Source organism: Saimiri boliviensis, chromosome 2 (genome assembly GCF_048565385.1).
Source record: "Saimiri boliviensis isolate mSaiBol1 chromosome 2, mSaiBol1.pri, whole genome shotgun sequence".
Classification (NCBI taxonomy): Eukaryota; Metazoa; Chordata; class Mammalia; order Primates; family Cebidae; genus Saimiri; species Saimiri boliviensis.
This window is the reverse complement of record NC_133450.1, coordinates 133,102,271-133,116,516: the sequence shown is the minus strand read 5'-3', so window position 1 is coordinate 133,116,516 and position 14,246 is coordinate 133,102,271. Positions and strand designations below refer to the sequence as shown.

Below are 14,246 nucleotides of genomic sequence, written 5' to 3'. Positions count from 1 at the left end.
CCTAATTTTAAAGGGGTTGATTGTTTTTCTCTTGTGAATTTCTTTACATTCCAAAAGGTTTTTCTTAAGTTGAGCTGCCTCATCCTTAGCATGGTTTTTCACTCTAAAAGTAATAAGGAGGATAGGGGAGGGAGAGCATTAGGAGAAATACCTAATGCAGATGACAGAGTGATGGATGAAGCAACACACCGTGGCATGTGTGTAACTATATAACAAACCTGCATATTCTGCTCTTGTACCTCAGAACTTAAAGTATAATTAAAAAAAGAAAAAAAGCCCAATAGAGCCCATTGTAAATAACTAGACTTCAATGTTGCAGAACTATGGTTTCCCAACAACACGATGAGTTATAGAATGATAATATTTTATGGCAGTAGAGCAAATGACTAAATCCACTAATTTATGAATCTCAGAGGCTACCATGGAGGTTTGTATGTATCAGTGTATTGCTCTAGAAATGTTCAGTTTCTGCACACTGTTTTATGCAGTAATGAGGACAATGTGAACTGAAGGGAGTCTCCATGGCCTTGTGAGCACAGAGACCACATCCAGTGCAGGTGCAGAGCAAGGCTGGAGCCGTCAGCCAGCGGCTCCCTCTAGAGTCTTCCAGTTCCTTGTCCAAAGCATCTGCTCATCCAAGGGGTAAAAAAACAGTCATGCATGCAGTCTACTCTCTCTACAGGGCTGATAGGGTGCAAGGACTATATTGATTATTCATGAAACTTTCCTATAGGAATGCAGCTTTGTGCAAACTAACTGATAAACACACAGTTCTTCACATAATACATTTTTAATTTTTTTTAATCTTTTCCTCTCCAATTTAAAAAAAAAATCACTTTTTCCCCTAATTGAAGAGGATTTTGATCAGAATGCTTGTGGGGAGCCCCTGTTCTCCCAGATACCCACCGTCATTTCTCTTGAAGAGAGGAAGAACACCAGCTCTCTTGATTTCTACTCTAATTTTCTTGGAATAAAACCAGCAGTCTGCATCTAAGAAGATCAATCTGTAGGAGCAGGAGCCTCAATCCTTAACTGAGAGCCATGACCCTGAAATGAGACGGTGTCCCCCATGGAGAGCACATGTGGACGCCCACACGTGAGGGCTCACTGCTCCTCGCCACAGATGCACTCCCCCACTGAGTCCTGAGACCTGGGTGCACCCACAGTGTAGGGCTCAGATGAGGGGATGCAAATCTCCACCAGCCCCACCCTCCTCTGGGTTGAAAAGCTGGTCACAGGGCCTGGCTCACTGGCTCCTGTGCCCCACCATGGACACGCTTTGCTCCACCCTCCTGCTGCTAACCATCCCTTCCTGTGAGTGCTGTGGCCAGGGACTCCTTCAGGGGTGAAACATCTGTCGTTTTCTTTGTGAGCTTAATCTTCTTATGCTTTCTCCACAGGGGTCTTGTCCCAGGTCACCTTGAAGGAATCTGGTCCTGCACAGGTGAAACCCACACAGACCCTCACGCTGACGTGCACCTTCTCTGGGTTCTCACTCAGCACTTCTGGGATGGGTGTGGGCTGGATCCGACAGCCCCCAGGGAAGGCCCTGGAGTGGCTTGCAACCATTGATTGGGAGGATGATAAATACTACAGCCCGTCTCTGAAGAGCAGGCTCACCATCTCCAAGGACCCCTCCAAAAACCAGGTGGTCCTTACAATGACCAACATGGACCCTGTGGACACAGCCACATATTACTGTGCACAGAGACCACAGAGCCACAGCTCAGGGCACCTCCTGTACAAGAACCCAGGCTGCTTCTCAGTGGTGCTCCCTCCCCACCTCTGAGAACAGGAAAGTGTGGCTGAGATGCCATTTCCTGCCAGGGCCTGTGTTTCTTGTCCCCACTGGAATCAGAGCCTTGTCTTCCTCTATCTTCTTGATGAATAAATGGCATGTCCCTTGTTAGTGGTTCATGCAAGAGAATCTGTATCCTGTTTGACAAAGATTCAGCATGAAAGTTTCCTGTTACCTGAGCCACCTGCATCACTGCTATGTGGCCACTAGTTTCTGAGGTTCATATCACTTTAAAGGACCAAATACAAATGTTTATAGCGTATACCATTCTTAAACTGTAGAAATGATGTTGAAGAAGAATGTGGAGATAAGAGAGCAAGAGGAATTATGAAAATCCAGATAGCAAGTTTTCTTGTAGAGTGGAAGTTACACTAGTAAAGTAATTTCATGAAACAATAAGATAGATGAAATATGTCTTCATCATGGAGTGTCTCACAGTGGCAGTGCACAAATAAATTTTTAAAAATTTCATGGGGTAGATGTGATGGATGAGGCTTATTTCCAATGGGGAGCCCATAAATACCCAGATAAGTAAACAAATCCAACACTTAGAAAAAAAAAGCGCCTCATCTTGACACCAGAAATCTACCTCACTAAGTTCAAGGAGCAATGCGGTAAAGAAATGGAAAATTTTAAACACATTTATTATGTTTCTAACTCATGTTTGAATATGAAAACAGAACTGTCCACAATTTTAGGAAAGCTCTCCCATGACATTGAATCACTGCAATCATAGAAACACCACTGATCAACAAAGTTCAAGCAGTGAGCAGGTCAGTACCGAGGCCCCGGGTGAATCAATGCTCTCAGGTATATTGTACAGAACCCAGAATTGAGCCACACAATCTATTGCCAAGTGATCTTTGGCAAAGTTAACAAAAATTAACAAAAAATTTACACCAGGGAAAGGACATCCCATTCAATAAATGGTGCTGGGGAAATTGGATGGCAAATACAGAAGAACAAAACTAGACTCTCACCCTCAACACATCCATACTCCACACAAAGTGAATTAAATACTTACCTGTAATATTTCAACTATAAGTGCACTCAAAGAAAACACCAGGACAACTCTTCTGGGCATTGGAATAGGTAAATAATTTATGACTAAGACCCAAAAAGCATACCTGAGAAAAAAGTAGACACATGAGATGTAATTAACCCACAGAGTTTTTTTCACAGCAACAGACTAAACAGGCAAGTTGCAACATTTTTGCACACCTTGCCTGTGACAGGAAACAATATGAAGAATTCATAAGCAATTCAATCAACTCTACAACATAGGAACAAGAACAAAATACCCCCATTAAAATGAGCAAAGGACATCAGTAGACATTTTTTAAAGCACACCTAAAAATGGATGCTACATATACAAACAATGCTCAACATCACTAACCGTCAGGGAAATGAAAATTAAAACCACAACATGCTCTTGTCTGACACCAGTCAAAACGACTATTGCTAGAAACTCAAAAATATCAGATGCTGCTGAAGATGGATAGTAAAGGGAACTCTTAGACAGTGTTGATGAGGATGTGGACAAATACAACTTCTGTGGATAATGGTATGGATATTTCCAAAAATAACTAGAAACAGACCTGCCATTTGACACAGCAATCCCACTACTGGGTAATTACACAAAGGAAAATAAATCATTACTTCAAAAAAGATACCCATACTTCTACGTTTACCACAAAACTATTCCCAACAGCATCTATGTCAACCTGAGTGTCACCCAACAGATGATTTCATGAAAGAATGTACCATGTACACCCAATTTGATACTAATCAGCCACAAAAAAAAGAATGAAACTGTGTCTTTTGCATCAAGATGCATAGAACTGGAGGACATTATACTAACTGAACTGTAAGTGGGAGGTAACAATGTGTACCCAAGGACATGGATTGAGAAATGATGGACATGGAGACTTAGAAGGACGTGAAGGTGGAAGGTGGGAGCATGATGAGGCATTACCTGGTGGGTACAATGTGCATGATTTGGGTGCCAGTGCACTAAAAGCCAAGGCCACCGTGTAATATATCCATGTGCAAAGGATGCACTCATAGCTCTTACATTTATACAAATAAATGTGTGAACAAATACAATTAAAAACATAAAATAATTAATAGTTGACCAATGATCAAAAATTATAATTTAATATATGATCAATAAATGAAATTAATATCAGTTGAACCTTATTAAATTAAAAAAAATTTCCTTACTATATGGAAATGAATGTCAAGTTTCAAATGAGAACTCTTTGCAGATCATATAGGCACCAATGTAATTTTAATAAGAACTCACAGAACTCAACTGCAAAAAAAAAAATAAGAAGAAGAAATAACCCATGGATAAACTATTCAATGGTTTCTGCTGACATTTCACTGAAGATGTGCAGATGACTGGATATAAACAAGCTCTCAACAGGATCATTCATTAGAGAAATTCAAATCAAGCCTACAATGAGACAACACTCTACACTTTTAAAATGGCTGAAATTAAGAAGAAATACAGATAATACCAATGCTGGTGAGCATGCCAGTTTCCTAGAGTCTACAACATTGCTAATGGGAATGCGAAATGAAACAGCTACTCAGGACAATAATTTTCAGTTTTTTTTAAATCAAAAATGCCCTTAACACATGACCTATATATCCCACTTTTAAATATTTGCATCACAGAAATACAATCTTCTATTCACACAAAACTTGTATTCAAATATTTAAGATGTTATGCGTGTGTGTGTGTGTGTGTGCATTAGAAACTAAAAATAACACAAATGTCTCATTGAATGGGTAAGGAAGTAAGAAGTATCTATCAATTGAATACCATCAGCAATAAAAGACAGCAAATGACTAACCATTACAGGTGGACTCCAGCCATGAGGCTAAGTGAGAGAAGCCAGTCCCAAAGATCAAATGGACACAGCTGTAGGTGCCATAGTCACACTCAGATGTCAGTGGTTTGGGCTGGGCGTTCTCTGTCACTTTCCTAACCAGGCCCAGATGTTGAGCTCCACCACTTGCAGACTGAGGTTCCATTCCTTCACAGACTGAACCAAACAAACGTGGGACACTTTGAACAATGTCTGGCATTTGTTCCAACCACAAGAGAACCTCCCCCAGGGAGGTTCGGCCTGTGTCTCCCAGGCATCCACCCGTCTCCTTTCAAGGACCTTTCATGACACCCTCCACTGCTCTTGAGAACACTGGTAGGTTTTGAACTTTTCCACATTCTGTTGTTACTGAAGTTAGGATGTTTGGAGCCAAATTAAGGGTCATATTTTATGAGCAAATGCCAGCACCTACTCTCTCCTGGGACAGAGCTCCTAACCAAGGTTCTGCAGGTGGAGACAATGACGGGCTTTTTTATTCCTCAGTATAGAAGCTCAGTGCTGAGTGGAGGTTTAGATAGAAGCTTCCCACCTTCTCAGCACTCCAGTTCTGGTGGGGTGAAGCCTCTGCCATGGGAGCAGAGCTAGAAACCAGGGGCCCAATGTCCCAGCACTGGGCCCAGGGAAGAGCCTCCATCCATGATCGGGTCCATGGAAGAAGTGACTCTGTTTCTCATTAGCTCTTGTCCGGAAATGAGCCCCAGCATCATGTGCTCTTGGTAGGGTCAGAGGGCCAATGTCCTGGTCCCTGGGGCAGAGTTTCCTCGATGGGAGCTGGGTAGCAGGTGTCCTGTCTTCTCAGCTGCATCTGTCTGCAGTGGAGTTTACATCATGCTGAGCTGCGATGTGGAAGGGAGGAAGAGCATCTTAGATCTAATGTGATGACTGGCCTTACTGAGTTTTGTCGATTTTCTTGAATAAATGTTTTTTTTTTTTACTTGCTGTATGCTGTTAGGGCCTTTCCAAACCCTGGAATTTTTCAAAAGAATTTTCACTGGTCTCATGAGTGCATGGATTCATGGAGACCTTCATGCTTTCAAAGAGAAATAGAACTGCTTATTTTTTCACTTTTTAGAGAACATCCATAAATTATAAAACAATGAGTTGACTTTCCTTCCAACACTTTACAGATACCATAAACTTTCCTCTAGTTGTAAGGTTTTAACCAGAAGAATGCCGTCATCATCTTTTCTGTTCTTTTGGAAGGAATGCCCCCTCTGTTCATGTCCACTTGCCTGCGTGTATTTCTATTTGTCTTTGGTTTTCAGCAGTTTTAATAAGATTTACCTAAATGTGTTTGTAGTGGGGTACAGGAGGTGTGTGATCCTGCTGTTCTTTGTTCCTGAGATGCATGGATTCATGGTTTACTTTGTCTTTGTGTGTGGGCGGGGGGGAATGTATTAGAAAAAAAGTCAGTGTGAGCTCATAAACAAGCCTCCCTGATGTGGTCACAGGACCACTGGGGGGCCTCAGGACACACTGCGCAAAAGCCAGCCTCAGGGCAGGGGCAGATGGGGTTAAGGTCTGGTTTCCTGTCACTCTGGCTTCCATTCCATTAATTAGTTTCCTCTGGAGCCCTTCTCTGGATTCCTTATCCTGTTGTTACCTGTGAAGTCTCTGAAGAAGAAACATTTGTTGTAACAAGAGAAAAACTTTCTCACATGTACCAAAGGCAGACTCACCTACAGTCACTCCTATTTCTCAATGTCTATAAGTTACCAGTGATTCTGGAGTTAATCAGCTCTATCTATAAAAGACACGGTACTTAAATCAACAGGGCACGCTTTGTTTGATTAACCAACAGCAATAACATTTCAGTTTTAATACTGGATTCTGCATCACATCCAGTGCTTCTTGCTGGAGCTGGATCAATCAGCCCCAGGGGAGGGACTGGAGTGGGTCAGGTGCACAGGTCATCAAGGAAGCAAAAATTCCAACTCATTCCTCTAGGGTCCAGTCACCACCTCCAGATCTGTGTCCAAAAAACAGATCTTCGTGCAGCTGAGCAATGTGAGCAACAAGCACACAACCACCTGTTTTCAAGCAAAAGACACAGTGGGGGGACACCCGTGTGAACTCAGACACACACCTTCCTGTGTGGGTTCACAGGACAGCAGGAGGTGCTGAAACTAAAGCTGAAACTCAGGAACCAGCAGGGAAACCCAGGGGGTACTTGGCACCACGTGGGGGATCAGGACCATTGTGGGGCTCAGTGGTCAGGCAGGCTCAAGGCTCAGCATCAGGGCAGGTGCAGCAGGCAGGGAAAGGCACTGGAGATGGGATTCTGTGGTGTCTTCTCATTCCAACACTAGCCACCCTCCACTACATCTACTCTAATGTGTATTAATGTTTACATATAATGTGTATGAATGTACATATATATAATTCAATTTTATAAACTGTGCAAATTGAATATTTATTGCAAATTACATCACAAAGATCCCAAACTGACTTCTCCATGGTAAAAGGATGGAAGGTGTAGGCAGGGAAATTGCAGGAGAAAAAGAGAAAATTGTGGGATAACTGATTTGTTTTCTCTGAATGGTGATGTAAATATTTGTGTGAAGATTGTTATTTGTCAATATGACCTCATTAAAAATACTACAAATAAAAATGTATAATAAAATATATGATTTGGTAGAAAACGATTAAGAGAGATAAAAATAATACAAAGAAGTCATAGACTTCTGAATACATGTGAATTAATACTCAGTTTTTCTGTATTATTAAGAAAAGCACTAAGATATAGCCAAATAATGTCATGATATTATTATAAGAAGAGAGTTTCATAAACCTCACTGGAAATTTCTTGCTCTGTCCTGGAGTTAATCTAGGGAGCAGTCAGATCCAGTCCTGAGGAACACAGGCCGGACACTGAGACTGGCTCTTACCGGATGTGAGCTCTTAGACATGTGACATGGCCCCTCCACACTTGGGGGTTGACATTCACATGCGTAAATGTAGGAAAATTTGACTCCCACAGAACATACTTCTTGTGCATCTAAAAGTAGAAATGCTAATGAGAATTAATTATTTATGAAGAATAATCACTCACATCCTCTCTGGGATACAGCTCCTCTGGGAATCCCTTCTAGAACTTGCTATATAGGAGGAGACATGCAAATAGGGCCTTCCCTCTGCTCATAAAAAACAGCCCAGCCCTGACCCTGCAGCTCTGGGAGAGGAGCCCAGGCCCCGGATTCCCAGGTGTTTCTATTCAGTGATCAGCACTGAACACGGAGGACTCACCATGGAGTTTAGGCTGAGCTGGGTTTTCCTCGTTGCTATTTTTAAAGGTGATTTATGGAGAACTAGAGATACTGAGTGTGTGTGGACATGAGCGAGGGGAACAGTGGGTATGTGTGGCAGTTAATGACAAGGGTGTCTCTGTGTTTGCAGGTGTCCAGTGTGAGGTGCAGCTGGTGGAGTCTGGGGGAGGCTTGGTCCAGCCTGGGGGGTCCCTGAGACTCTCCTGTGCGGCCTCTGGATTCACCTTCAGTAGCTCTAACATGCACTGGGCCCGCCAGGCTCCAGGGCAGAGGCTGGAGTGGATCTTAGCTATTGGTTCTGGTGGAGACACATACTACGCAGACGCCTGAAGGGCCGATTCACCATCTCCAGAGACAACGCCAAGAACTCGCTGTATCTGCAGATGAACAACCTGAGAGCCGAGGACACGGCCGTGTATTACTGTGCGAGAGACACAGTGGGGGAAGTCAGTGTGGGCCGGGACACAAACCTCCTGCAGGGACACTTGGAGGAATCAGCTGCAGGGGGCGCTCAGGACCCACAGGTCAGGGTCAACCGCAGAGGCAGGTGCAGATGGAGCTGATTTCCTGTCAGGATGTGGGATTTTGTCTTTTTACAGTTTCTCTAGTGAATCTCTCTAAGTTTAGAATTCTGTGCTTCCTAATATTAAAAGATCATTTTAACATGAGGATCTATTCTCACATGCACCAAATGTAGATGACGCTTACAGAGATTAAAAGATCTCAACCATGTTTACCAGCACCAGAGTCCTGAGGAAGCTCAGGGGTTCCTAATGAGTCTTCTCCAAACAGACCCAGGACGGAAGCCTCAAGGAGATTCCCAGAATCAATAGGGAGGTAGGGCCAGGGTCAGCATCTTGTAGAACCTCACAGGTTTCACGTCCGACTCTTCTCCTGACACTAAAGCCAATCGCAACAGCAGTGATCTGGGCTTATTTTGCCCCCAATCCATGTTCTTCCTTCAGAGCGTTTGTTCCTCCTTTTTTATTTGCTTTTCCTGCTTTCTAAAATATATAAAGAGATGGTCTCTGTGGTCTCCATTCCAGGCCTCAAGGCATTTTCTTGGAGCGCAGGTGGGGCTCAGGCTGTGGCTCCTGCAACCACGTGGGAGAGGCTGATGGGGCTTCCTTCTCTCCCCATTTGCTCAGGACCCTCCACTGTGTTGTGTGTAGACTCATCTGGGAGTGCAGTTGGCTGTTAATAGTGAAAGGGATAAACTTATTTGATCAAAATGGGGTGTAGATGTGGAATTAACTCTGTTCTGTGCAAACTGTCAGAGTCATCTGCTTCAGAAGTAGTGTTAGAAAGAGCTTGTGAAATGTATCAGAACAAAATGGAGCCACTTGTGTTAAAATCCCAATGAATGAAGCTGTGGAAGGCCATGAAGGAGGGTCTAACACGCATATTCCTGAGAGCAAGAACTGTCATATATAGACTGTGCACAACCACAACCTTGCACAGAGGCCACCACAATCTTTTCTATTTTTCTTGTTTTTGTTGTTGTTGTTGTTGTTGTTGTTGTTGTTGTTTTTGAAATGAAATTTTACCCTTGTTGCCCAGGCTGGATTGCAATGGTGCAATCTCGGCTCACCAAAACCTCTGCCTCCTGGGTTCAAGCGATTCTCCTGCCTCAGCAACCCCGAGTAGCTGGGATTACCGACATATGCCACCACACCCAGCTAATTTTGTAGTTTTAGTAGGGATGAAATTTCTCCATGTAGACCGGGCTGGCCTCGAACTCTTGACCTCAGGTGATACACCTGACTCGGCCTCCCAAAATTCAGGGATTACAGGTGTGAGCCACTGCACCTGGACCAGGCCACCATAATCTTAAAAGAATTGCTTCTCTAAATGTATCTGCCCAGCAACTGCCTGTTAACCTCACACAAATGTCATACCTGTTATTAACCTTTCTAGCCCGTGATAATTGTCTCAAAACAGCTGATGTAACCCTCCTCATTTTCCCTTCATTCTTTATCTTCCTTTACCAACCCAAATGCACCCAAGTATATTTTAAATGCAATATCCATTTTTAGATAAATATTTTTGTATTTCAGAGTCTCTCTGTCATTCAAAGTTGACGAACTACTGATGAACATGCCACTGTTTTGTGAGGCATAGGGGATGACTATTTTTGCAGATGGCTAGGGATATCCAACGTGCATAAGATCATCCATCAGTCATTACAGGCTGGAAGTCCCAGTGAGAGGTGAAGCTGCCAAATTGCCATGGAATTCATTTTCTCCAGTTCTGCTCTGATGGAATCAGGCACAACCATTTTATCAACGACAATCTATCTAACCTAGAGTCAGCTGATGACAGGTTGAATAACATCTATTACATAAGTTTACCTAAAGCACGGATACCAGAAAACTAACCATTACCCATAGAGAAGAACCTTTAACATGAGATCTATATTCTTAAATTTTTTAAGGTACAAAACTCAACATTTTACAACCAGGCATTTATCATTTTGCTGATGAGTTGTAGAAGCTGCATTCATATTTTGGGTATTAACACTTTTTCAGATGCATGACTTGTAATTGTATTCTCTCATTTTGTATGTTGTAATTTTTTCCATGATTTGCAGAATCTTTCCATTGTGATGCAGTTCCACTTGTTCAAATCTGCTCTTGTTGTCTGTGCCTTCAGTGTGAAACACAAGAAATCTCTGTTAACATTATTTTTGGGTGAAGGAAATTGTACAACTGCAGGTTATGCATTTAACTACTTGGCCCATTTAGAGTTGATTTTTGTGTTTATTCTAACCTGAAATTCTTAACTCTTTGCATGTGTAAATCCAGTTTTGCCAACACCCTCTTAGGGAGAGATTTTGGTTTATCCATTGTATATTGTTGATTCTCATGCTGAAAATCAGATTCCCCTCAGTGTATCAGTTTATTTCTGAACTCTCAAAAGATATTTATGCCTATCCCATCTTGTTTTTATTATTCTACTTTTGTAATTACTTTTGAAATCTGGAAGTAAAATACTTTCAAGTTTTTTCTTGCCTTCTTACACATACTAAATCAAAATATTGTAAAATTTTACTTTTTTAAAATTTTTTATTGCATTTTAGGTTTTGGGGTACATGTGAAGAACATGCAAGATTGTTGCATAGGTACACACATGGCAGTGTGGTTTGCTGCCTTCTGTCCCCTCACCTGTATCTGTCATTTCTCCCCATGCTATCTCTTCCCTCCTCCCCACCACCGTCCCTCCCCCAATTTCCCCCAACGGACCCCAGTGTGTAGTGCTCCCCTCCCTGTGTCCATGAGTTCTCATTGTTCAACAACTGCCTATGAGTGAGAATATGCGGTGTTTGATTTTCTGCTCTTGTGTCAGTTTGCTGAGGATGATGGTTTCCAGGTTCATCCATGTCCCTACAAAGGATGTGAACTCATCATTTTTGATGGCTGTGTAATATTCCATGTGTAATATTCCATATGTACCACATTTTCCCTATCTAGTCCATCATCGTTGGCCATTTGGGTTGGTTCCAGGTCTTTGCTATTGTAAGCAGTGCTGCAATGAACATTCGTGTGCACGTGTCCTTGTAGTAGAATGATTTATAATCCTTTGGATATATACCCAGTAATGGGATTGCTGGGTCAAATGGGATTTCTATTTTTAGGTCCTTGAGGGATCGCCACACTTTCTTCCACAATGGTTGAATTAATTTACATTCCCATCAACAGTGTAAAAGTGTTCCTATTTCTCCACATCCTCTCCAGCATCTGTCGTTTCCAGATTTTTTAATGATCGCCATTCTAACTGGTGTGAGATGGTATCTCAATGTGGTTTTGATTTGCATTTCTCTGATGACCAGTGATGATGAGCATTTTTTCATATGTTTGTTGGTCTCCTGTATGTCTTCTTTTGTAAAGTATCTGTTCATATCCTTTGCCCATTTTTGAATGGGCTTGTTTGTTTTTTTTCTTATACATCTGCTTTAGTTCTTTGGAAATTCTGGATATCAGCCCCTTGTCAGATGGGTAGACTGCAAAAATTTTTTCCCATTCTGTTGGTTGCCGATTCACTCTACTGACTGTTTCTTTTGCCGTGCAGAAGCTGTGGAGTTGGATTAGGTCCCATTTGTCTATTTTGGCTTTTGTTGCCATTGCTTTTGGCGTTTTGGTCATGAAGTCCTTGCCTACACCTATGTCCGGAATGGTTTTGCCTAGATTTTCTTCTAGGGTTTTTATGGTGTTAGGTCTTACGTTTAAGTCTTTAATCCATCTGGAGTTAATTTTGGTGTAAGGTGTCAGGAAGGGGTCCTGTTTCTGCTTTCTGCACATGGCTAGCCAGTTTTCCCAACACCATTTATTAAACAGGGAGTCCTTTCCCCGTTGCTTGTTTTTGTCAGGTTTGCCGAAGATCAGATGGTTGTGGGTATGTTGTATTTCCTCTGAGGCCTCCGTTCTGTTCCATTGGTCTATATCTCTGTTTTGGTACCAGTACCATGCTGTTTTGATTACTGTAGCCTTGTAGTATAGTTAGAAGTCCGGTAGTGTGATGCCTCCTGCTTTGTTCTTTTTGCTTAGAATTGACTTGGCTATGTGGGCTCTCTTTTGGTTCCATATGAACTTTAAGGTGTTTTTTTCCAGTTCTGTGAAGAAGATCAATGGTAGCTTGATGGGAATAGCGTTGAATCTGTAAATTACTTTGGGAAGTATGGCCATTTTCACGATGTTGATTCTTCCTAACCATGAACATGGAATATTTCTCCATCTGTTTGTATCCTCTCTTATTTCGTTGAGCAATGGCTTGTAGTTCTCCTTGAAGAGGTCCTTTACGTTCCTTGTTAGTTGTATTCCTAGGTATTTTATTCTCTTTGTAGCAATTATGAATGGCAGTTCGTTCTTGATTTGGCTCTCTTTAAGTCTATTACTGGTGTATAGGAATGCTTGTGATTTTTGCACGTTGATTTTGTATCCTGAGACTTTGCTGAAGTTGTTTATCAGTTTCAGGAGATTTTGGGCTGAGATGATGGGGTCTTCCAGATATACAATCATGTCATCTGCAAATAGAGACAATTTGCTTTCCTCTTTTCCAAATTGGATACCCTTTATTTCTTTTTCTTGCCTGATTGCTCTGGCTAGAACTTCCAGTACTATATTGAATAGAAGTGGTGAGAGAGGGCATCCTTGTCTAGCGCCAGATTTCAAAGGGAATGCTTCCAGTTTTTGCCCATTCAGTATGATATTGGCTGTTGGTTTGTCGTGAATAACTTTTATTGTTTTGAGATACGTTCCGTCAATACCTAGTTTATTGAGGGTTTTTAGCATAAAGTGTTGTTGAGTTTTGTCAAAAGCCTTCTCTGCATCAATTGAGATAATCATGTGGTTTTTGTCTTTGTTTCTGTTTATGTGGTGAATTACGTTTATGGACTTGTGTATGTTGAACCAGCCTTGCATCCCCGGGATGAATCCTACTTGATCATGGTGGATGAGCTTTTTGATATGCTGTTGCAATCGGTTTGCCAGTATTTTATTGAAGACTTTTGCATCTATATTCATCATGGATATTGGCCTGAAATTTTCTTTTCTTGTTGAGTCTCTGCCGGGTTTTGGTATCAGGATGATATTTGTCTCATAAAATTATTTGGGAAGGATTCCCTCTTTTTGGATTGTCTGGAATAGTTTCAGAAGGAATGGTACCAGCTCCTCTTTGTATGTCTGGTAGAATTCAGCAGTGAACCCATCTGGACCTGGGCTTTTTTTGGGTGGTAGGCTCTTTATTGCTGCCTCGACTTCAGACCATGTTATTGATCTGTTCAGGGTTTCGGCTTCTTCCAGGTTTAAGCTTGGGAGGATGCAGGTGTCCAGGAATTTATCCATTTCTTCCCGGTTTACTAGTTTATGTGTATAGAGTTGTTTGTAATAATCTCTGATGATGGTTTGGATTTCTGTGGAATCTGTGGTGATATCCCCTTCATCGTTTTTTATTGCATCAATTTGGTTATTCTCTCTTTTCTTTTTTATTAATCTGGTTAGTGGTCTGTCTATTTTGTTGATCTTTTCAAAGAACCAGCTCCTGGATTTATTGATTTTTTGAAGAGTTTTTTTGTGTCTCTATTTCCTTCAGTTCTGCTCCGATCTTAGTTATTTCCTGTCTTCTGCTAGGTTTTGAGTTTTTTTGATCTTGCTCCTCTAGCTCTTTCAATTTTGATGATAGGGTGTCAATTTTAGATCTCTCCTTTCTTCTCATGTGGGCACTCATTGCTATATATTTTCCTCTAGAGACTGCTTTAAATGTGTCCCAGAGAATCTGGTATGTTGTGTC

The 14,246-nt window shown here is 41.8% G+C and overlaps 3 gene segments (V, D, J or C); all 3 read left to right on the top strand.

Annotated features, from left to right (window-relative positions):
• Positions 1-14,246, top strand: part of LOC101042584 (immunoglobulin heavy variable 7-4-1-like) — a 50,570-nt gene that overhangs the window by 13,362 nt on the left and 22,962 nt on the right.
• LOC101036630 (immunoglobulin heavy variable 3-74-like) overlaps positions 1-14,246 on the top strand; it is a 79,861-nt gene that overhangs the window by 54,514 nt on the left and 11,101 nt on the right.
• Positions 1,209-10,338, top strand: LOC120363177 (immunoglobulin heavy variable 2-5-like). The segment is given in 4 exon segments: positions 1,209-1,314; positions 1,401-1,740; positions 8,284-8,485; positions 10,210-10,338. Coding segments are annotated over 4 exon segments (717 nt in total).